The sequence below is a fragment of the Perca fluviatilis genome, chromosome 14, assembly GCF_010015445.1.
Source record: "Perca fluviatilis chromosome 14, GENO_Pfluv_1.0, whole genome shotgun sequence".
NCBI classification, from domain to species: Eukaryota; Metazoa; Chordata; class Actinopteri; order Perciformes; family Percidae; genus Perca; species Perca fluviatilis.
The window spans coordinates 728,225-753,295 of NC_053125.1; the positions used below are offsets into that span (position 1 = coordinate 728,225).

General features: G+C 41.2%; 1 protein-coding gene across 1 annotated transcript; it reads left to right on the forward strand.

Moving 5' to 3' along the window:
- Positions 1–20,419: 20,419 nt before the first annotated feature.
- LOC120573513 lies at positions 20,420–23,431 on the forward strand. Its single transcript, XM_039823288.1, has 9 exons — positions 20,420–20,568; positions 21,258–21,365; positions 21,475–21,531; positions 21,651–21,719; positions 22,072–22,246; positions 22,547–22,787; positions 22,905–23,138; positions 23,228–23,319; positions 23,402–23,431. The coding sequence occupies exons 1-9, from the start codon at positions 20,420–20,422 to the stop codon at positions 23,429–23,431; spliced, it is 1,155 nt and encodes a 384-aa protein (XP_039679222.1).
- The last annotated feature ends 1,640 nt before the right edge of the window (positions 23,432–25,071 follow it).

The following is a 25,071-nucleotide window of genomic DNA, read 5'->3' on the forward strand; positions in this document are numbered from 1 at the left end:
ATTAATAAGCGTTCATTCATATTCATAAACATTTATTTTCAGAATACAAGCAAAGACAACTTTACACAACTAATAATTGTGAATTCATATTTATACACACTGAAAATGCAAATATACATTCAAATTCATAGTCTCTTTTTTTTCTTCATACTAAAAATTAATGATCAGTACGACAAATATATACACACTGAAAATGCAAATATACATTACAATTCATAGTCACTTTTTTTTCTTCATACTTAAAATTAATGATCGGTACGACAAATATATAGGCTAACTGTGTGATTGTGCTGACTGAGATGATAACTGGTTATTGTACAACCAAGTCATCCAAGAGGACATCTGCTGCCATCACATAGATGGACACATCTGTGTCATGTGCATCAAATTCATACACCTCACCGCTCATGGCCCAATAGCCAACAGTGTATTTCTTTTTTTTAGCATGGAAAGTTTAAATTTTCCCATTGAAAATGAGCCTGTTGCCACCCAAATCCCACGCATGACATACAAATGCCCCCACCCCTCTGCCACCCAACAACTCCTTGATCAAGCTCATTTTTTCTTCTGGGAGTTCTGGAAACGCTTCCTCGATTTTGTCGGCACCTAATTCTTCAATCTTTTTCTCTAACACTTTACATTCTTGTTCGCTTCTCTTCCTTTCTTTTGTGGCTTGACGTTTGTGCAATTCCTCCTGTAGCTCTCCTTGCTTCTTCCTCCTCTTTCTTCTTTGTATTGCCCCAGCCTCACTGCTTTCCTGATGACCAGCTCATTTTTCCTTGTCTAAACTGTCCAAATAGTCCACAGTGTTGTTTTTCCGTGCTCGCATTTTACAGGACAAGTAGCAGATGGTGGCATTTGGAGCTTTCTTCTTCAACGCACTAAACATCCCCATCAGCTCTTCAGCATCCATGTTATGTGATCTTGCTGAGGTTGTCTCTTGTTTTAGTTTCTCCGTCACTGTCCATGTATCAACAAAGTATTGTTGATACTGCCTTTAAAATATTTAAAAAAACCCCTCACAAATTTTTTTTTAAATTTTTTTAAAAAAAAAAATTTTTTTTTTTTTTTTTTTTTTTTTTTTTTTTTTTTTTTTTTTTTTATTTTTTTTTTTTATTTTATATTGTTTTTTTTTTTTTTTTTTTTTTTAGTTGATCTTTCAGGTTCTGCACGGTCTCTTAGATAATTTCAATACATTTAATGTAGTCAGTCTGGTCATCTGCACCAGTGTAGAATTTGGTCATCCAGGGTCCAGTCACAAATTTTCCAAGCAAACCCAGAACTTGCATTTCAACCTGTCCAGCTGTAGAGTTGAAGTCTTCCAGTATGCTAGCACGCAGGCCTCCACAGGATGTTCCTCCACAGAGATATGACTTTAGTGCAGCATGATGACTTGAGAATATCCCACATATATGGAAAAGAATGTGCAGTCGGTTACTTCTGTAGCATGGTATGAGGCCGAGAGGGAGATTGTTGTCATTCAGAAAGATCTTAAAGCTACGAGGGTCACCCTTGCCATCCATGTACCTCATCTTATTCATCTGAACCACAATGTTGGCCCCAATGCAGTCTTTCCCCTTGATTTTCCCAGTAATCTCCATGGATTTCTCGATCTCCTTCAGAGCACTCTTTGTCTTTGAAGCGATTGTTTCCAGAGGATGAAGGTTGCAATTCAGCTCATTCAGATCCTTGTTCCAGGACTCACAGACTAAACGAATGGCCGCATGATTGGCAGCACAGCGGTCAGTGAGTGTGTTTGATATATTCTCTATCATTTTTTGAAGGATGTTTTCGTAGTCTGACTCAAAAAAATGACAGTAGACACTTGCAAGGTTACTGATGGAGTCACAAATATGGATCTGGTAATCCTCAGCACAGCCTCCTGGAAGTTCATCTACAGCAACAACATAACAGTTCTCTTTGGTGGTGAAATGTATGCTGTTCAAGTGGATTCCCTCCTGTGTGGTTGCATCAAAACCCAGGGTAGAGTGTGTGTTCGCTAAGTGCTTCAGCAGTCTGGAGGTCACTTAGTGCCCCCAATTCTCTGGTCATGGCTTCCACAGTAGCCCTTTTTGGCACATCACTTAAACTAATGGTGAAGCGCTGCCCAAACTTTTTAATCAAATTGTGGATGTTGGCAGTGGGCACTTGATTGGATATTGCGTCAAACACCATCAATCGCATTTCATTTGAGTAAGACTTTGCGTCTGTTTTGGTACGTTTTTTTTCACTTTCCAAATCCTGGATTTATTCTCCCAAAAGAAGGTTTTTGACCTGTTCATTGAATTAATTTTTTCTTCGAACTCGCAGCATCTTCGTTCCATACTATCAACAGAATTTGATTTGACCTCTCGCCTCATGTGTGTAAGGGATTTCTTCAGGCGCATATGACTTCTTGCTTTCACTTTGTATTGTTTTTTTAATTTAGCAATGGTTTCAGCCTCATGTGATTTCAACTGATTTTTCAAGTCAGATATTTGCTTTTCTTTTCTTTTCAGTTTCTGATTAAGTATCCTTATTGCTCCCTTCTTTTTCTTCTTTTTCCTTGCTGTGCTGTGAGTGTCTTAATTGCCAGGTACTTGCTTCTCTGCATCTGCAGAAGTTTCTCCTTCATGTTTTTCAGAGACCCCTTATATCTGGTACAAGAAGGACACTTGGATTTTGCAACCTGTCTTGTCTTCAAAGGACTAAGTTTCGGAACTTGTTGTTCAGCAGATGGAGACTTTGTGCGGGGAACTGTGGTGGTAGTGGAGATTCCACAAAATCTTCGGCTACATACCCCTTCAAACTGACTGAATTCTCGCTCATTAGTTAGCTTTCTGTATTTTATTAAAGGTTTTTCAACAAGTAGCTTCACTTTATTTTTTGCCTGCTCTTCAGTCATTTCTGGTATGTATCTTATTATTTCTCTTGCAGTTGCAGCTCTGCTGGATTCTGCTGTGGCATACAGAAAGAGAATGTGTCCATTTTGGATCAAATGAGGAGATGGTAGATCACTGTACTTGTCCAGGATGTGCTGTCTGGCTACACCTGGCTGCGTGTTGGGACCCTTTCTTCTTTTCATAATGAGCTGTAAAGACATAACATCAATGATTAGTCTACATAATTCAAGGAAATTGGACATAAATGGACTAATCAACATGGCGTATGTATTGCAGGATACTTTGAAAAAATAGTAAACGAAATGAATACAGACAACAAGCAAGCATAACGTTTTGATCACATTCATAGATCCAATGAAATGCCACTTTTCAATTATGTACACAGTTATGAATTGTGAGGATTTTGCTGTATTCAGCTAGAGCAGTGATTCCCAACCAGGGGTATGTAAATTGTAGGGGGTACGCGGAAACATTTTATAATTTATTTCCAACTTGGAAGTACTGAGAATATTTACTTATCATTGAAAATTCCAAGAAGAAAATGCCTGAGAATTAAATGCTCAAATTAAGGAAATGAAATAAAAATGATTTTCATTTAATAATCAGTTGTGTTACGTTCTACTTTTAAAGAATCATCAACACGTATGAGTGAGGGGGTACTAACTAATGATGGTATGACAAAAAGGCTCAGGGGGTACACAGAAGACAAAAAAGAAAAAAAAAAGAAAAAACACTTGAGTCACTGAGCTTAGCCTATTCATTTAGACAGTCAGTTACAGGCTAGCTAGTCCTCAGTAAGTAATGTAATTTGAAGTGATGTAAACTGTTGCTATTATGTCAGGAAAACAATGAGATACATATTAAACTACATAGCATCAGTAATAATTTAAAAGGAAAACACGGTAAGAAGGAGTTAAATCGAGACAATGTTTTTTTTTTTTTAGAACGACGCCATGACCGGGCGTTCGCTAAATCTACCCACCACAAATGTGACTACCAAATTTCCGCGATTCAGTTGAATACTTTCTCCTCCATGGATTTCAATGAAATGTCGTAAGTACCAAGATAAAAGGTATATATTCATGTCCACCTACCTTTCATTAGTGTCCAAAGCTTAGATGAAGCCCGCCGACTGGTTTAAAGCCACTCGCATTTTCCGAAAGTTGCGGTGAACTGAAAACACCTCCGGGCTGAGAGCTTGAATGTCTATCACTTCTGGGGGTTGTACTGACGTAGTTAGTAGGGCTGGTCCGAATACCATTTTTTGAGCTTCGAAGCGTCGGTAGTAATGAGCATCGAATATTTGAAGCTTCGGAGAGAGGAGGCTGAACATATTATTATCTCTAATAAAGGCAGGAATCTCTATGTCTGTCTGTTTGTTTGCATTTTGATTATTTTGAGAACCTGGGAGTGCAGTGTCGTATTTGGTGCAATATATAGACAGGCCAGATGCGTTCAGAATCAATAAACTTTTAACCTCTCAAGGATCACCCTCCCGTCAACGGGACTGGGGGGCGTCGCTGTAACCTCGATAAAACTTCCACTCATGAGCGTTTTTATAACTTTAAAGCATTAAATCTTTAAAATATACAGCCATGTACACAACTGTTACAAAGTAACAGAAAATAAAACAATTTAGCCGTAATCTGCACAGCCGAGAGTGCATGCATACCTGTTTTCGTTGTCCTTTCAGCAACAAAGTGGTATTTTGACCAAAACTTTTGGTAAAATTTTCATAAATCCCCAAGAGTCCAAGGAAATGTAATATCCAAGCTTTATATTCCAAAACAATCTCTTCGCCTCACAATGTTGAAGTTTCTGGCCGAATCACAACGGAAAAACGCGAAAGTTTTCAATTTCCGCACTTGTTATCGCCGCTAGCTTCTCTGCCCAGCTTGCTAAATGCTCGAAGTGGGCGTCATCGTGTACCGACAGTATCTTCTTCTTCTTCTTCTTCTTCTTCTTTGTAGTTGGTGGTTGGCAAACCAACTTAAATGTGCATTACCGCCACCAACTGGACTGGAGTGTGAACGAGAGATAAATGCAGAAAATAAATAAACCAAAATAAAATAAAATAAAAATATATAAAAAAAACGAATATTTGAATGGCAAATTTTCAAATCGAATACCAACCCACTGAACGAATATTCGAATATTCAGGTCCAGCCCTAGTAGTTAGTGTGTAAGTTTATTTAATTAGGACAATGCACATTAATCAACATTTCTGTAAATGCGCCAGTGTTAGCCAGATGGCTAATTTTCAACTGTAGTCCTAATTACCTAGCATGCATGTCTTTATGGTGGGAAGAAACCAGAGCACCCAGAGGAAACCCACGCAAACACGGGGAGAACGTGCAAACTCCACACAGAAAGGCCCGGAACGACCTGGATTCGAACCCAAAGCCTTCTTGCTGTGAGGCATAAGTGCTAACCACTGAGCCACCGTAAATTTACTGTCGTATTCAGGAAAAAATACTCCCACCAGGCGGCTAGGATAGATATTGCATGACACATATATTAACAGTACCACGCAGTTTGGAACAAGTTATTGAGACAGAATGTTCGCCGCTAGCGGTTGCTATGTCAACATACCTACTATGTGCGCGTTGTATTTTCAAATCCATGCCGTCCGGGGTCGGCAGCTTGCTCCGGATGAGCGCCTTGACAAATTGTGGTACAGAGTCTTCTCCCTCTTCTCCTTCTGCCACTCCAAAGATGCGGATGTTATTGCGTCTGGAGCATGACTCTAGATCGTTTAATTTATGTTGCAGGGCTTTTTGCTGTTTCAGGCAGGTGCTCAGGGCCTCGGTCGTTTCAGCCGCCCATCTCTCGACTGTCTCCACCCTGGACTCTGCTTCTTCCACTCGGTTCGATAGGTTGCGTACTTCTGCACCAAGCATATCCAGTTTACCGTTGATTTCTTGTCCAAGATGAGTAATTTCTTGTCGCATAGTATTGTTATCGCCTTTTAAATCAGTTTTAAGGTCGTTAATTGCCTTAATTATGTCTACCTGCGCCATGCCGACTTGATCCACTTTACCGCTGCTGTCTCTGGCTGTCGCGTTTTTCTGTTTTATAGGCTCTCTTTCGTCGACTTTTTGGCTTCTACGTGTTCTTCCCCAATCCACCTAGCTTCCTTATCGAGCAGTAGCCTACTGAATTTTAAGTTAGTTTGGGTGTAAATTGCGGTTTGTCTGGGAGAGCGATCTCACCGTGTGTCTGGCTACTCCATGTGCTAACCCGGAAGTCAAACTGTGTTACATTCTTACACATCAATGGGTGAGTTTTGGGCCAACCCTTGTGTTAAATTGGACACAGTCGCTGTGTTAATAATTTAACACATGTGTAATATTAACACATAATGAGCTGTCCTTGGCTACACACACTGTGTAAAAAGAAACACACCTAAAACCCTACACAAAAAGTGTTATTTGACACAAAATTAGTTAAGGAAAAAGGAATACACAATTTATGACTTCAACACATTTAATATCAATACATTTATCATTATGTATTGGCAAAAAGATTCACAGAATTGAACCCACACAAGATTGACAGAAATATATAGCTGCAAATAGAATAGAATTTCAGCAGTAAAAGAAATGTCTGACAGAACAGATATTTTTTCCAATTTCATTGGGCAACATGACACATAACCTCACCTTGTACAGCGGGAAACCCCATTGTGATTGGACAAAGAATGACGTCGGGGGCGCATTTATAGTAATTTCCATATTCATTTATGGGAGGAGGCAAGGCGGGGTCTTGTGCGCTCAATTTCACGTTGATTGTGATGTATAAAGGAAAGGTGTAGGACCTGGCGTACGACCGGTTTTATACATGTGAATATTTCTGTGCGTAGGTACTGTTCGAGTTTTGGCCGTACGCCATCTTCTGTTATGAAAGCTGCACAGTCTTTTATACATGAGGCCCCAGGAGAACAGGGGGCAACGTAAAAATATCCGTATCGTTGGGGTTCCAGAAGAGGCTGAGGGGAATGACCCGACTCAGTTCTTCAAGACCTGGCTTCCTGAAATCCTTCACATTGAAGCAAAGTCGGGTCGAGTGAAGTTGGAGAGAGCACACCGCTCACTGGCCCTGAAACCCCCCTCCACCCAGAGGTGGAGTGGTTAGGTTCCATAACTACCGAGATAAACATCATGTAATGAATGCGGCGTGGGAGATAGGACGGAAAAATGAAGCGCTGAAATATCGAGATGCGACGGTGACGATATTTCAGGATTTTTCCGCATCCGTTCTCCGCAGGAGGAAGGGACACGATGCAGTGAAGAAGCAGCTGAGAGCTCTCGGTGCTGACTACAGGCAAATCTACCCTGCGTCTCTGAGAGTCACCTGTCGCAGATCCACCAAGGTGTTCCACGACCCAGCCACGGTGGAGAAATACGTCCAGTCACTGAAGGAGGCCCTGCGTGACGATGTGTGAACATTACCCTGTAAGTTTTTCATGCTGAATCGCTGACTAGTCGGACTTTTACTATGTGCTACAGTTAGACAATGGGCATACTTTGCGCAGTATCTAAAGCGCTGAGTTTGTTAGCGTTGCAGGCTCACATAAGCATTGCCTCACGCTCCCCCGGATGGACATCTTTCTGTTGTTGCGAGAGAACCCGCTCACTCGAGCTCCTGTTAGCGTAGGAGTAGGACAGTGTCTATGTTTAACGCCAATGTTTGGCAAAGTGTGCTTTAGATGCACTGTTTTCTGTTATAACCGTTATTGTGTTATGTTGTGGTTCTATTTGGCTCACTCTGTTACAGACTACTTTACGGACGATATGTGTTCAGGCATTATTTTATTTCAGTCAGTAACTATGTCAGTTTTGAAGCTATGCACCTGGAACGTCAATGGTGTTCATACACCTGTCAAACGGAAAAAAGATTCTAATTTACCTTAAAAGGGAATGTGTTGTCATAGCACTGTTGCAAGAAACACACTTAAATGACAGTGAACATCTGAAATTACAACAGGGAGGTTTTGGGCAGGTTTATTTTTCATCCTTCAATTCAAGGAATAGAGGTGTGGCCATCTTAATCCAGAGACTATTACTATTCAAACTTCTAGACTGTACAAAAGACTCAGCGGGTTGCTATGTGATAGTTAGAGGCGTACTCTATGGGGAAGAAATTGCTATAATGAATATTTATAACCCACCTGGATACCCAAGTAATCTTTTGACTACGTCTTTCTCTAAAGTGATAGATCTTAACATTAGAAAAACGTTTATTGGGGAAGATTTTAATTCATTTAAATCCCATCATGGATAAATCTCCACCTGGTAAATCATCTCTTTCACCTCAAGCTTAAATCGTCTCAGCACTTTGTGACCTAGACTATATAGATGTATGGAGAGCCCAACACATGGCTGAGAAAGAGTATACTTTTTTTCAAATGTTCACAGATGTTATACTAGAATTGATTAGTTCAAATTGAAACATGCTGAGAAAGAATATATCAAAAACCCATCTGCACAAAAGCTTAAAGAGATTTCTGCATTACAGCGTAACTCTCGCCAAAATGCAATCTAGGGTCTTTTTGTGAATGTACACGAGTCAAACTTTCGTTTAAAAGCATATTTAGGACGGAAGCGGCACTTTTAAGATTTTATGCTAGCCTCAAAATAGCTATTTTCGAAATACTAAGAAGGCTCGACACAACATGAGACTATGCTCGAAGTATCACCAGGAGCTCTACACCTTAACGAAAGCATTTACAACGTTATTTGTGTACCCAGAGTTTACTAAAAAGAAAGGTTTTGAACAACTCACCGTAGCTCTTGTTGTTTCCGTCCGCAGCCATTTTATCAGTCAAAAACAGTTGATTTCCGAATGCAACATAACGGGGAGGAGAGTAAAGATGGAAAGCTCCTAAAGCTTAGTTCCATATAAATGCACGGATAATTTGTTGTTTCGTCGTTAGTGAAAAATAACATTGACCTTGTAGTTGAAAGTGGTTATGTGGTCCAGCAAACTTCGGAGCGTGGAGAAGTGTTTGGTATCACCATTGTCTGTTTTAAGCTTAAACCCGGCGCCACAGAACGTCACGTGGTATATTCGCAGGTCTGAAGTTATGATTTCAAAGAGATGTCCAAAACGGTCTTCATCCGTATAGCAGGTCGCCGCAGCGGGATTGCAGTCGTAGCCCTCTTTCAGCCTTTGTAGATCCTTTATCCGTTTTTTATCCACCAATGAATCTGTTACGGCCATCTGTAAGTCCCCACCATGCACCTTTTAGCAGCTGTATCATGTCACGCATCTCTTCCACTACACGTGCCCGAGAAAACCTTGGTGGACCATCAGGGATGTCATCTGGTCTAGCCAATAAGTACCTTCCTGGGCCTTCTTCAATCAGATCTTGAATCAACTCAACAAGAGTGCCAAGGAAGTGACTGTATTTGAGTCCTGTGTAATGGCCTAGGTGGATACCGATATCAAATCTGACTATGGTATTGTCAGCCTTCAGCATACCTGAGCACACTACTCTTGATGTGGGACATTGAAGGCTTCTGCGATGACAATAGACCCGTTATCAACCTCGGGCCTATTCAGGAAAGACTCGATGGGCTCTTCACAAATGTCCGGTTCAATGTATACCAGTTCACAAACCTGCTGATCGTTGATTCAGAAAAATGGTATGGATCAAAATGTACGGTGTCCATAGATGCCATTGGTCCAGGTCCTGATTGTTAGTGTGATACGCACCACAGATTGTTTGATACAATGAAGACTGTGTTCGGTTCAAGTTAGGTCCTGGATGATTCCCGGCTGGCTGGTTATATGGCCACGGCTAACGCGTCCGAGTACAGGCTGTGACCTCAATTTTATGGAAATGTAACAGATGCTTTTTTTCTCCCTCTCTCTAACCAAGAGTCCAAGAGACGTTCACCCTAGCTCGGTCACTGGCGGACAGATATGACTTGAGGTTTGGGTGAGTACAGTAAACCACTATAAGGCCATCCAACCCCAAATACAAACACTGAAAGAATCTAAAATGATTGGCTCGACAAACGACATAGCCTCTGTGTAGCGCATATGACTGTGTTCGCCACGCTTAATGTGTGAGTATTATACAGTACGTAAAACTGGCTCAACTCACTACTCGTGCCACACTTGTAAAAATGTCAGAGGAAAGCGAAACAGACCACGGTGGTCTTAGCCAGGTGAAATCAGTATTGTCAGTTAATACAATTTGTCAGGTTAAAGTCATCAATTTACGCTAACCACTACTGTACTCTACTCAACAGGCGTCTACCATAACCCTGGACCGCACTGTAGGTATCTGATATAGATAGATAGACTAATGTCAAACATGGTTCTTATTCCTGTACGTGATATACCGTGCATATATTGCAGGAGAGCGATTACATGCTATCCTCGGACGAAGAGGCACCTGAAAACCCCGTGGTGCAAGTGCATTCACGGTTACCCCCAGAACTCCTCAACCGTGCACATGCCAATGCTGCATTGCCTCCCGTTCCCCGTGTGAATGATGTGCCGACATGGTAATAATGTTCAAATTACGTGTTGACAGCTTATCCGTGTATGGCCTCGTGGTAATTACATTTGTCGTTCTCTCAAGTACCTGGCAGAGGACGAGTAGGTGAAAAATGGATAACAACCACAACCCATTCATTCTCAACAGTGTGTATTGTTTATGTTTGATGACTGCCTCCATGGCCAGTGACCAGTTTGGGGAATGATGTACTCAGTCAATAAATTGCCATTTGCTTCAAGAAACACGTTTGCCTTTATTCACATATGGACATTAATCATTATAACACAAGTACTTTGAAAAGACAGTTTAACAGGGACATGACAGTGAATACACATGTCTACAGAATGCTTGTCACCTATTCGACTAACTTTGCCCAGATTCTGTCCTTATACATCGATGAGTATAACAACACTTGTGCCTTTGAAATCACATAGTGGGAAAAAAAATAGTGGGATATATCAGCGATTACCACCCCGGTCTCATGGCAGTTCGTGTAAATGTGACATTATTTTAATCTATTGATACGTGTTCACAGAGATGTTTTTGTCGGTTTTTACGTGGTGGACAACACGAAAATGTGAAGTAATGTATTTCAATGGGAAGCATATTTTGTGGCCACAGCACGAAAATGGTAGGTAGTAATATAAAAAGCCGAAAATCCGCGTAGGGAGGTTGGTCGGGGTGGTGGATGGGTCAAACAACACAGGACTTTCACCGGGGCGAGCGGGGATCGCATCCCGTGTGTGGCGCTTTGTTTCCCGGGGATGGCGTCCCTGCGTGTGGCGTTTTGTTCCGTGTGTTACTGTGGCGTGTCTCCCGGCGTTTAAGGCGCCCTTTCCCCGAAATGTTTTTCCTAAACCCAACCTCCGCCATCCCGTTATTGTGGGGCGTCCCCAGCGGGCCGCCTGGCAGGCGCCTCCCGGCTTATGGAGCTTCCTTTTCGGCCGCCTACCGGCGTCCTTTCCCCGAGAAAATAACGTGATATTTACACGTAAAAAACGAGAAAAACGTCTCTGTGAACACGTATCAATAGATTAAGAATAACGTTGACATTTACACAAACTGCCATGAGACCGGGTTGCGATTACACATGTCTACAGAATGCTTGTCTCCCCTGGGTGAGCCCTTGTGGGACCATTGTGTGTTTGGATGTGGATTTAAAAACACTCCCCTTTAAAGGCAGGTTTCAACATCACACAGACTTTTCATTAAGTAAATGTAGGCTAACGTTACTTAGTTATATTTCACCACTGGATCTAAACAGAGAACCGAAGACATGTTTTAGCGGAGACTGATAGAAAAGAAAAAAAAAACACGATGCATTTACATAACCAAAGTGTTCATTCATAGTTTGTCATTCTTGCAATGTATGTATGTAGCTAACTATGTTAGCTAACGTTAGTATCCAGAGTATATCAAATATTAACCGGCTGGTAACGATAAAGCTAAGCGGTAACATTTACGTAGCACTAAGTTTAAGCTAAATTATATGATAATTACTTGAATGGGCATTAACGTTAACTCACACAATGATGCTTTTGACTTAATATAATGCCAATTTCCACTCACCACAAAGACAAAAGGACAATAAACTAACACATGAATCAAGCCACGGTTTAAGGTTAACGTGACATTAACGTTAGTTAACATGTAATCCACCCGAAAGTCGAGTTGACATGAAGCCGTTTGACACAATAAATTTAGCAGAAGACTGACTAACTTCATAGCATTCACGTTATGTTAAAATAGAAAACGTCAGACAGGGCCAACATAAAATTTCATGACACGTTTGTTCATTCAACATTTTTTCATTCATCTAAATATAACTTACCGTTTAGCGTAATGTTCAGCGGAACTCACTCGGTGCGTGCTGTCAATCCACCGTCCAGACGAGCACTGAGGGGTCGGAAGCAATTGTCTTCACTCGCCGGTAAACTGCTCCAGGGCACAAAACGACTCCAGTGCGCATACTACCGGCCAAAAGTATATTACATCCGTACTGGTTTAGCAGTACCATAGGAAATGAATGGGAATCAGTTTAGGGAGTTTTAGTTTAAGAATTCCAGAGTGCCGCACGGGAGACCTGGTTCCGATTCCCAGCCAATGCACCTTGGCTTTATTATTCGGAATCAGTCCTTGCATATCTGGGGCAAGTTTGGATGAAGGCAAACAACTCATTTCTGGTCATGTTGACCTCCAGATTTCAGTCATGAGGTTTATCTCCATTTTGTTTGTTTGTGCAGTAGGCAGCCTGAGAGTCTGTGGTGCATGTGTTATCTAAGATGACCAAAATTAAGTTTTTGCTGCAACACAGTCTCATTCCCTACTCGTCAAATGTATGACGCATGGTCAAGGACCCTGGCGTCAAGTTTCAACCAAAGAGGGGTACCCTTGACGTTATTTTTTCGACGAGGGGGTCCGTCAGATAGACATTCATGTTATTCCCTCACCGTCGGATATCGACGAAAGAAAAAAACACGCCCCCCGCCCCTTAACTCGAAATCTATGACAGTTATTATTGGTATTTTTAGCCCAATAACCACTGTTTTAATCAACATTATTCACGAGATATTATCATGGTTTATATGTATTTATTTTAATGTTATTATTTCGGTCTATTTCGGCCAGGGAAGCTGGGTTGCTTTTTTGTTGATTTATATTTTTTAAACTATAACGCCAAATCTATCAACATTTATTTAGATGTTATCATGGTATTCATTTCTTTATTTTAATAATATTATTTCGGTCTTATTACCGGTAAAATATTACAGTATATGCTGTAATTAGAACATTACGATATGATCCGAGCTTGACGCATTCAAAGCCGATATCCCCCAATGCAATGCGGCCGTTCATTTCAAAGAATCGGGCAGCGATCAGCTGGTCTTTAACGCCAGGATCGCTTCAATATACATATATACAGTCAGTGGTCAGTATCGCTTCAATATACATATATACAGTCAGTGATTGTGTCACCAGCAAAAACACGTTGCTCAGTTTTGTTCCAGTAAGTTATGAACCATAATAACGTTTAAACGAATCCGCGGAAAACTCCGGAAGTGGCGTAGTACGTCCCGCTCAGCGGATACGAAGATAAAAATATATAATATTCGTAATATTAATGTTTTTATCTAATGTTGTATTTGAGGAGTTAAACAATAAAGATAGTTATAATATTAAAATACAGTTTCATTTATTTGTCTACGTTTAAACGAATCCGCGGAAGTGACGTGGAAATTCCACACCTCGTCTGTGAAAGAATGTTCCACGTTGTATGTGAGAATTTACACAATAAAATACTAATAATGAAAAAATTGTGTTTTATATTTAGCACTTTGATTTGCCTTATATATACTATATAAAAAACCTACAGTTGAGTGTTTAGAAATACAGCCTAATGGCTTGTTTGACTAATTTGCATTTGTTTTGAATTGTACTGTTGTGAAAAACAATAAACTATATACAAAGAGAAGCATTTTTGATTTTATTTTCAATGCATAGTTATTTAAAAACGCAATTTTCTAATTTTGCAGTTGATGAATATTAATAGCAAAGACTAAAGGGGAAAAACATGAGTATATTTATGTGTGGGACTTAGTTTGATTTAAAATCACACTGCATTATTAGTTGTTTTAAATAAATTACTTTTTTGAAATATCAATTTATGGTAGGCCTAACATATTAATTATTATATTCAGAGGATGATCCTCATATCAATCACCGTGGTTACAGCTTGTAGCCATCCTAACCTTTGTAGCCTTTACTGAGACTACCTTTTCAAAATTAAGAAGGGACTAGTTTTAGGAAGCATTTTCAGGAAATTAAAAGGATAAGCAGATTTTTGCTGAGGTTTTTGTTCACAGAGTAAGATGTATATAGCTTTGTTTGGGTATGTATACATATACAACATGTGTTTTGGCATTTTTGGCACACTTCTACCTCAGCCCTACTGCACAAAGACAAAACTCACACATCTCATTCAACCATTTCACAAGCTGAGAAAAGGGTCATGACATGGGTCAGAGCAGTGGTTCCCAACCTTTCTTCCTTGGTGCCCCCCTCATGTCTAAGAAAAGCTGACCCCCCCCCCCCTTTGAAACTGAAGTTGAGATAACTCTCGAGATAGATCTGGGTCAGAGGATATCAGAGGTCATAAATAATGAACCAATCCATCGGCTCTGCTCCTATAGGCCCAATGGTGTTCATATGGACAACATGCACCTTTGGCTGGAAGGCCCGTGTTGAAAGTGTGTGTTATCATTTAGAGCAGACACCCACGGTGAATCAGATGGTTTGTGTTATACAAGGCTGCATTACAGAGCATATTAATATGACTGTCATGAAGGTTGTGTAGAGGAATAGAAACCAGTCTCTCCAGGCAAGCACACAGAATATGGTCTGCTCTATCTTTATTCTCCATGCCAAGTATGAGCTCTTATCCTCTGGCAGAAGATATGGGTGAACTTAACATTTCTAAACTAAAGGGCCTAATATGGACCTACCTCAATTAAAACTTTAAATAATGTTGCTTGAGATTGAGGGTGTGCAATAGCTTCGATATAAATGGCATGCGTTTCGCTCTTGTCACTGTTTGTGAAAGATGAGCAATAGATTGTTGCTGTGTGATGTACTTCAGTCTAGCCTATATCACTTTGTTCATGTTGTTTTTTATTGTAAGTATGTCAGCTGTATGATAAAACAATATGTCAAGTGTTATTTGTGAAGCATTTGAACTCAAGGCAAATATCTCTCTGGGGATAATAAAGTATCTCCTGCTAAGTGGTCTCCATGATGTGTAAAAATTAAAACGTTGTCATAGGACTATAGCAAACACATCGTTGGAAAGGTCTCAACCTGGAGAGTAACATATGTCAGTCTGGAGAGGATACATTACTCCTGCTTTGAAATATTGACCTCTGAACCTTGAACCCAGTCTATGTATGAATGCTTGTCATTTAGCAACAGAAGGTGCTACACACATAAGACCAGCTGTTATAGAAAGCTCTGGAAATCAGCTGTCATGTAGCTATGGTCACCAAATTGTACCTACTGTAAGCACTGTCAAATATGGTAATAAGCTATTTTCACCTATTTAACGATTCGATTTTTAAAATCTGATGACACCAGCGTGTTCTCCATCGCAAAAAAACAGGGTGTATCCAAAATTATACACTGCCAACTTCTACTTATGAGAAATATACCAATATACTTTAAAACTACAACTCCCATAAGAAACGCCACAGAAGCTGTTACAAAGCTTGAGCACTTGTAGTTCTTCCGGGGTGGGTGGGGGGACTCGTTCGGCTCCTGTGTTTCTGTCTGTCTGCCGTAAAATGGCTTGATTCCATTTCAGATTGAGCACACAATATATGAGACAAATACATGAAACTGTATTTTATTATTATAACTATCTTTATTGTTTAACTCCTCAAATACAACGTTAGAAAAAAACATCAATATTACGAATATTATATATTTTTATCTTCGTATCCGCTGAGCGGGACGTACTACGTCACTTCCGGAGTTTTCCGCGGATTCGTTTAAATGTTATTATGGTTCATAACTTACTGGAACAAAACTGAGCATCGTGTTGTTGCTGGTGACACAACCACTGACTGTATGTATGTATATTGAAGCGATCCTGGCGTTAAAGACCCGCTGATCGCTGCCCGATTCTTTGAAATGAACGGCCGCATTGCATTGGGGGATATCGGCTTTGAATGCGTCCTGCTAGGATCATATCGTAATGTTCTGTATTACAGCTATACTGTAGGCCTAATATTTCACCGGTAATACGACCGAAATAATATTATTAAAATAAAGAAATGAATTACCTTGTTAATGAAATTTGCTACATATTTGAATTTGCATTCAGGAAGAAGATGAGGGCGACCTCAGCAAGGTGCCCAGGGAGACAGGAAGAGGCCCCGCAATGCCCAGAACCCAGCTGCATTAATGTCGGCACGCCTCAGGATGAAGAGGGAGCTTAGCAAAATGCGGACCAGAAGCTGGCCAAGAGGCTCCGCCGTAGCAAGGCTTGGGCATCTGCCAGGGTGAGTTTGAATTGCTGGAAGTTTAGAAATATACCATTGAGTGTCAAAATAATGCTAATTATTCTTTATTTATCTTTTTCTGGTTCCCGTTTGGAGGGACAGGCTTACATAATTTGCCCTGCGCCGTTTTGGGATTTTAGGGGCAGGCCCTGGACACTTGGGGCTAGATTTATCAAGCCGTTTGCGCCTGTTTCCAGGCGCTAATTGGTCGCAAAGACGGACGTAACCGATGCGGGCTATTTACAAACGGGGCGCACTTGGGTAAAATCGCAGATTGTCTGCCACATGAGTGAGAAGAGACAAGTGGCGCTTTCAATATGCGTTCGTGGGAGGGTCGTGGGGAAGTGGGAGTTCCACCCAAAAAGGTGGGAGGATAATCGCAAAGTGCCCCTAATTATATATTCCGTGGTATTTACAAAGACTGTCAGTAAGAGCGCGCCTCTATTCTGCGGTGGGAATTCTCCGCCTCTTAAAAGCAGGTCTAAACCAGCCGCAGTCGAGTTTCCTCGTAGACCTTTATGCCGCTGGTGAAATGGCAACAGTAATTTGAGCAAGACGAAGACATAGGCGAGGTTGAAAATATTTTTAACAGAAGAATCACACTTTGTCAGTGAACACAACATCATTTAGCGTTACAGATCAAGCAGCCATGCAATATTAGAGTTACTGGAAGAAATCAAAGATGAAATTGAATCTCCCACTCAGCGTTCACATCCCATTCAGCAGTTGTTAAACTCCTCGCTACATTACAAATATTGGCATCAGGATCATTTCAAACAGTCATAGCATCAGCAGTGGGAATATTGCAGTCTGCACTCAGCCATATCATAGCACAAGTACCGCTTTGCTACAGCGCAATCTACGGTCTAGTGGGCGGAGAAAGACGCTGATTGCCTGATGGGTGTCAGGGTTGATAAATACTACGCAAAATGTGGAAGCATAGCGTGCGCTATTACCGAACTCGCATAAACAGACGCAGCGCAAACTGCGCTAGTGTTAGTAAATCAGGCCCTTGGTCTCCGAGAGTCCCCTTACTCTGGGAGAAAGTGTTCCCGTTTGTCCTGTGAGTTGTAAGTGTTTTCTGCCTTTTAAACATGTTTTCTCCCTCTCAAAAGCTCAGCGCTGCTTTTTTTTTCCTTCAGCATGCGTTGCTATGTATGCAATGATATAATGTTGCTTGTAAAAGTGTATTACTGTGTAAGAAACAGATGTGTGTTTAGTGCCAGAGCTGAAAACACAGATTTTGAGCACAGCTGAGCTTTTATTCTTTTTCAAAAGGTGCGCCTTGTTTTCTGATTGTTTGCATTTTTTCAGTATTTATTCAGCTGTGGAATGTGAAATGAAATGATCAAATATTAGCCTTTATTTCGGAAAGTGATCACATAAACTTTATTTTTCACCAAATATGTATATTCCTAATATTGAATACAACAACATGCCATTGCTACTAAGTCACTATTACGCCTTATTAAGAGTTAATTCATCAACTTATGGTGTTTTTCTGTCTTCCCTTGACAGATGGCTTTAACTAAGAAATCAACACTGTGCCCGTTGTGCAGCAAGGTGTTGTTTGCCCTAGCAAACCACCTCAGGCGGACGCAAACACTTTTGCAATTTGGGAAGGACATTTGGGAACACTCACTTCCCCTATTAAAAACAGGCCAAACGTCCTGGGTTGGGCTTCCCTAACGAAGCCCATCCCTGACAAATGTACATAATGTGGGAATTTCAGCACATGTGCTGAAGATTTAAGTCAAAAGTGTCACACAATGGCCTACCTTCCTTTGCAGACTGTCTCTAAACCTATATTCATTGAGTGAACTTAAATATATAAATCTAAAAAAAGAAAATCATAGCAAAAAACGTGTTATCCATCCATCCATATATCTATATATTTCTCTACCTCTCTCTCTCTCTCGCAGCACGGTGGCTCAGTGGTTAGCACTTCTGCCTCACAGCAAGAAGGTTCTGGGTTCGAACCCAGGTCGTCCCGGACCTTTCTGTGTGGAGTTTGCATGTTCTCCCCGTGCTTGCGTGGGTTTCCTCCGGGTGCTCCGGTTTCTTCCCACCATAAAGACATGCACGCAACTAGGACTACAGTTGAAAATTAGCCGACTGGCTAACACTGGCGCATTTACAGAAATGTTCATTAATGTGCATTGTCCTAATATAAATAAATAAATCTTCTTCTTCTCTCAGCTGATCACAAGGCCCGTGCATGCTCTCTGCGTGACGTTAAATTACTCCACTGTAGCTCATTAAGTATATTTATCTATTTTTTCTATTGATATATTCATCTAGACCTATCATCCTTTTATATTTTATATTAAGGTCTAGATAGTATATTTTCGTTTTTGTTTAAACCCTGAGTTCCTAAATATAACTAAAATAAAGTATCAGGACCCCAGGGCATGATCACCTCATGCCACTGCAGCTGCTCAAGGCCCCACGCAGTGCACGAAGAGCGCTCATTAATTACTGGACAACTGACAAGGTAAGACCTATTCTCTTTAGCTCTGCGTTTTTGCTAAAGTGTATCCCGGAGATACTGAGTAAGTGTTATCCTTCCCTCTGCTACTTCTCAACACAGCCATGTGGTGGTCTCTGTCCAAGGTGCTGAAACTTTACTCTCTTTTTTTGTCCTTTTTTCAGCCGAACTTGAAGTGGACCCTCTGTCTCAGGCTCGCTACAAGTTTTACGGCTACGTAGCCGGCTACATCGCCAGCATCTACGGCCACCAGCCGGGGGTGCTGGCAAACATGAGGGTGGCTGAGGTCGTGGCCCCAAAGGAGAGGGCCGAAGATGGTTTTGTGATTCGTGCAAGTATGTCTGGACATAATTATCAGCTGCATTCACTGCATTTTATTTGAAAATCATCTTACAAGAGTGTGGATATGTTTTCTGTGTTTTGCAGATCAACGAACACAAAACCAATTAAAGCTGCGAGCAGCGATGGACGGGCCCTCGTGCCTCGGCGCGCGTCGGGGTTACCGGCGGACGCCGCTCCTTGCGACCGTGCATTCGCGCGGCACTCAGACGCCGCAAATCGTCACCAATGAAAAGGGAAATCCCCGCCGAGTTCAACGATACCTCACACAAGACTCTACGTCATGCGGTTCATTAGCTGTGAAAGGGGGCGTGGCTAAAGCATAGGGGGCGGGTCAAAACATCAACAATTAAAAAGGAAGTCTCTGCTGAGTTCAATGATACCTCACACAAGACTCTACCTTAGATGGGTCAGCATGTATGAAAGGGGGCTTGGCTTGAACATAGGGGGCGGGCCAAACAATTACCAATGAAGAAGGAAGTCTTTGCTGAGTTCAATGATACCTCACACAAGGATCTACATTAAACAGGTCATTAGTTATAAAAGGGGGCGTGGCCTAAACATAGGGGGCGGGCCAAACCATCACCAATGAAGAAGGAAGTCTCTGCTGAGTTCAATGATACCTCACACAAGGGTGTACCTTAAACGGTTGAAACGTTATGAAAGGGGGCGTGGCTTAAGCATAGGAGGTGGGCCAAACCATCACCAATGAAGAAGGAACTCTCTGCTGAGTTCAATGACACCTCACACAAGACTCTACCTTAAAGGTACATTGTGTAGTGTTTTAAGTATTTTATTAGCTAAAATCAATGTCTACATTCATAAATATGTCCTCATTGGTGTACAATGACCTCTGCCAATAATCTGATTTATCCTCGTAAGCGAAGATTTTGTTATCTGTATTTACATAGGACGGGTAAGTCAAAGGAGGTTTCCATGTCGTTCCGCCATCTTGACAAACTACAATAGCTGAGGAGGGACATACAGCACTAGCCTATCTGTCTAGCTAATCCACAACGCGTTTTTGTTCAGAGCCAGTGTCACATGACTGAAACCAGAAAAGAGAGACAGCGGAGAGATCAGTGTGCCGTGAGAGGCCATTGTGAGAGGCAGAGAGAAGACTGCACTGCTCTTTAGTTCAAAAATAATGGCGGATCATACTTACCGAGCCACAGAAGGACTACTCGTCGCCAAAACGAGGGTAAACATCGGGGTAGCCTTTCCCAGGTGGAAAGAGCTAATGAAGGAGAAAGACTTCCAAAGGGACGCTGAAGTTGCCTGCTTCCTTCTCGACAGGTTAGTCAATGTTACGCTCTAAATTATAAGCTTTTTTTCATTGCTTGGTTGTGTAATTCATTATTATAGGCAGCATAACCGTAGAACATGTGTAATTAAAAGCTTAACAGCCTCGTAAGTGAATAGCAGCATAGGCTATGTTTGATGGAATAAGGGTTGCATTTCATGCCCACTACCTCCACCAGTAGCCTACTTTTCATGATGGTCTTACACCTGCTATAACGTTTTAATATTAATTTGGTCTCTAGGGGCATTTCTATTTTCCTCATTCAATGCTAAGAGTGCTCCTGACTGTAAACCCAGGTGTATTGACGACAACCCCCACCCGTGAATGGGGGATGGGTTGCCTTTTGAGTAAAATGTAAAGTGGAGAAGGTGCTAAAAACAAGGTTGTAGCCCAGAAGTTTGATCAGAATCCATTTTGATAGAGCATATGACTGATGTTGCATTGCTTGCACACCAAAGGCCACTTCAAGTTGTAGGTTATCTGACATTTACTGTTATTTATCACTTTTACTGTGACCTCAAATTGAATAATACAGACCCGTACAGTAATCTGTATGTATAGTGTCTATAGTGTTATTTGTCTACATGTTGGAGAGAGTCAACCCCTGCTTGAGTCAGGTTCTTTGTATGTAAGAATATTTGGTCAATAAACCTGATCTGATTTGTCCATCTGATATGTCCAGTTATGAGAGTACTCTTGGGATTGAGAACTCATCAACCCCCATCAAGGCAAAACGTTTTCAAGTGCAAACTGCTCCAGCATTGTCAAGCATTTCCAGTGGGACAGATAGGTAAGTCATTGCATGGAAAGAATTTTATCATTGCTTTTAGTAGTAGTTTCATAAAAATTGTACTTTATCTACCTATACCTCATAATGTGTTATGATTTATTTTTTTCAGAGATGAACATCTGAGTGCAATTGCAGAGGCACCGGAAATTGAAAGCCTTGAGCAGAGGTAACCCATAAACTGTCATTGTTTTTAACTCTGTAGTCTGGCTGTGTCCCTTTTGAAAATACTCTCTGGTTGCATGTTTTCATCTGATACATGTTTTTAATTATCATTTATTCTCATAGCATGCATGACATGAGCATTGTTGAAGAGGAGTTGAATGAAAATACCTTCAACGACCCCATGAACAGTGTGTAAGTGGGCTTCTATTTTATCTATTGAGTTGTGTAGTCTTTATTCACAAAGTTGCTATTTTCTGAGTATTTTGTATATTAAAGGATTGATTGGGCAGAAGAGGGTCCCTCATTTCATGGTCTCCGTGACGACAGCTCTGATGAGGAATATCTTCCACCAATTTCTTTGCGGTGAGTCATAATCTATTAGTAGTCTTTACTTTGTTTCTGTGCTGTGTTTTTACATCTAATCAATGTTCAGGGATTTTTTTTAAATGTATTTCTGTTCTTGTAGTTGACACTGATGTTTAGCGGAATATATAAGGTCATGGCTATATGCTGAAAAGCATATGTTGATGTTCTGCCTTTCCAGAATGGGTGGTGAGCTGAAGGGAGCACAGGTAATTGATAATCTGCCAACTATCGGGATCGCTGAGACTGTGCACGACCTGCCTGCCCCTGAAGTCCCTTCTGATGAGCCCCCAAGTCTCGAGCTGCCAATTTTGCCAGGCCCTCAGAAGGTCCTCAGTGAGGATGACATTGTTGGCGTCAGAGCATCAGTGCTCTATGAGAACTGCTTGAGGCAGCTTGTCACATTTTTAATTCTGCCCGTGGACAGATGCACTGGTGTATTGAGGACTGGTTTGGTGTGTGACAGTGTTGCCCCTTTCAAAAAAAAACCCCCCCCACCCCCCCCCCTAAGGCGGGGGATGGGTAAGCCTTGACAATCGCATCACAATGAATGATAACACACAGTACTTTATGTGCCTTGTGAATTTATTAGGCTACTCTTATCTAACTATTAGATCTGCCCCAATGGACATTGCCTATGGCGGTGGAACTCCCAGCTTGTGTTGAAGTTTGGCATGCAGGCTGGGGACTTTCTTCTTTCCACAAACATCTTACTCTCCGGAAACAACTACACTAAAGTTGCTCTCCTCTTCAAATTCATGAACATGCGAATGGTCAACCCTAACACACACTTCACCATCCAGGACAGCTATTGTGTTGACCCTATAAAAACATTCTGGGAAGAGAAGAGATCTGAGGCCATCAGCCGACTTCAAGGGAAAGATGTGGTACTCCTAGGTGTGTATTTTTATATATGACCTTGTTCTACATAATTCTTTATGTTATACAATGAAACAAATTTTGAAAGCATCTGTCCTACATGTTTTGTATTTTGAAATTACCTTCTTTTTTTAGGTGATGGCAGAAATGACTCACCAGGGCATTCTACACAATACTGCAGCTACACGACCATGGAGCTTGACTCTAAGGAAATTGTCTATGTGGCTACTATAGACAAGCGACAGACCAACTGGAACTCCAATATCATGGAGAAGGAGGGTTTTATCCAGACTGTGGACAAGCTTACCCAAGACCTAAAGGTAGTGGAGTTCTGCACGGATGCTCATGTCCAGATTGCAGCCCTTTTGAGTAAGTGGTCATCAGATAAAATGTTTGAATACAAATATATAATATGCTCATTGAGATACTTGGAAATAAAATTATTCCTTACTTCACAGACCCAGACAAAGGCAGATATAAGGATCTGAGAATTCACCACAGCCTGGACATGTGGCACGGTGCCAAAAATCTGTCCAAAAAGATCTCTACCGTAAGTTCTAATGCATCTAAATTCATTAATAAAACAGTCCTGTACCTGCCTGCATGTCAGTGGAATCATCATATTATGTTAGGTCTCCATGCAAAATACATACATGAAATAACTTGCATTGTTTGTGTTTTGTTTATCCCTATAAGGCAGGAAAGGTGAAAGGACAGTCTCTTCTCATTCACTGGCTGAGGGATATAGTTAACCATTTCTGGTGGTGCTGCAAGACAGCAGAGACATTTCAGCAGTTTCTTGTAAGCAGGATTAATATATATATTTTTTTTTATTCAAGAAGTTCCATGATTCAAATATCTCTGAAATGGTCATTTGGTTTTGTATTTGTGTTTATTTGTTTTACTTTCCTCAGACACTTTGGATTGGAGTTCTGCATCATGTTTGCAACAATCACACCTGGGAAACGGGAAGCTGCCAACACGATCACCTTGAAGACACTCAGGGTAAACAGCGGATTGAGAGAGTTTCGATGAGCCACAAAGCACTAGTGGACATCGTCCTCAACAAACGCTGGCAGAAGGATGTCCACAAGTATCTGCGCTTCAGGTAAAGTGTGGGGACATGACAATTAAACAGAAATATCACAGAGCCGTAAGTCATCTGTGGGTGTGTGTTTTGGGGTCTAATTTCTTTGTTATTCATCCAGATCAACAGCACATCTTGAGTCATTTCAGAATCACATTCTGATGTATGCCAGCAAGCGCCAGGCCTTCACTCCCCGAGTGTATGACTCAAGAGTTGTGCTCGCAGCTCTGGACTACAATTTCCACCGCGAACGGCCAACATACCGGACAGCAGAGGGCCAACAAGTGTATGTCAAACTCTCATCAAAATGTTTTATTTAAATAAATGCATATTCCTATTGTCTTACGAGTATGAGAGTCTAGTTTTCATAATGACTAAATGACTTGTAATAATAATTTTTTTTATTTAGTCTTAGGAAGAAGTACAACAAGAATGCAAGAAGATATAGCCTTTACGCCGTGAAGTGTGAGAAATCGTATGGTTACATCCCTGAGCTGCAAGCCCGCATCTTGAAAGGGAGAGTCACAAGTGGAGTCGGGATGCCGCGACGGAGGACCCTACATCCAGATGACCCACGGCGGCTTGGTGTTGTGCCCCCGATACCTCCACCACCGACATCAGAGTTGGTACGGACACAGGTCAGCAGAAGTCTGGGTAAGTGACAAACATCTACATGCCGTTATTTCAGCTAATTACCTTTCCCTTTAACTGATACTGAATTGTGTGCACATGCGTGTTAATGATAATCGATTGTGTGCACATGACTAATGGCACTCCATGTCTTTCACAGGATCAGCCTTCCATGCTGCTACCAACTTGGAGGCAGATTGAGCTGTTGTTTTGCTGGTGTTTGAGGTGTAAATACATGAGCAAATGTTTTTGTAAATATGAATAAATATCTATATTGTTTTTTTTAAACAACATTCATTTCAATCGTATTGTGTATCAAATTGTTATTGCACCTAATTTTGACATTTTTCTCTATACCTAGTGCAGAACAAACAAACCAACAGCACTGAGTCAAATAACAAATCTTTTATTCTTTGTAACAAAGTTAGAAGTCAACAGAATTCCAAAGAATACAACATATAGAAATATAACTATTTACAATTCGTGCATCCCTGTGGAGGCTGGGGGCATTGAACCAGAGTGGACAATGTTCAAAGTTTCCATTGCTGAAGCTGCGGCGAGGAGCTGTGGTCGTAGGGTCTTAGG

What these genes read in the sequence shown, in the direction of transcription:
- LOC120573513 (XM_039823288.1), top strand. Translation starts at nt 20,420, where the DNA reads ATGGCGGATCATACTTACCGAGCCACAGAAGGACTACTCGTCGCCAAA. An exon ending in ATTGAAAGCCTTGAGCAGAG is followed by an intron (nt 21,532 to 21,650) that starts GTAACCCATAAA and finishes TTATTCTCATAG; the next exon opens with CATGCATGACATGAGCATTG. An exon ending in GAAAGATGTGGTACTCCTAG is followed by an intron (nt 22,788 to 22,904) that starts GTGTGTATTTTT and finishes TTCTTTTTTTAG; the next exon opens with GTGATGGCAGAAATGACTCA.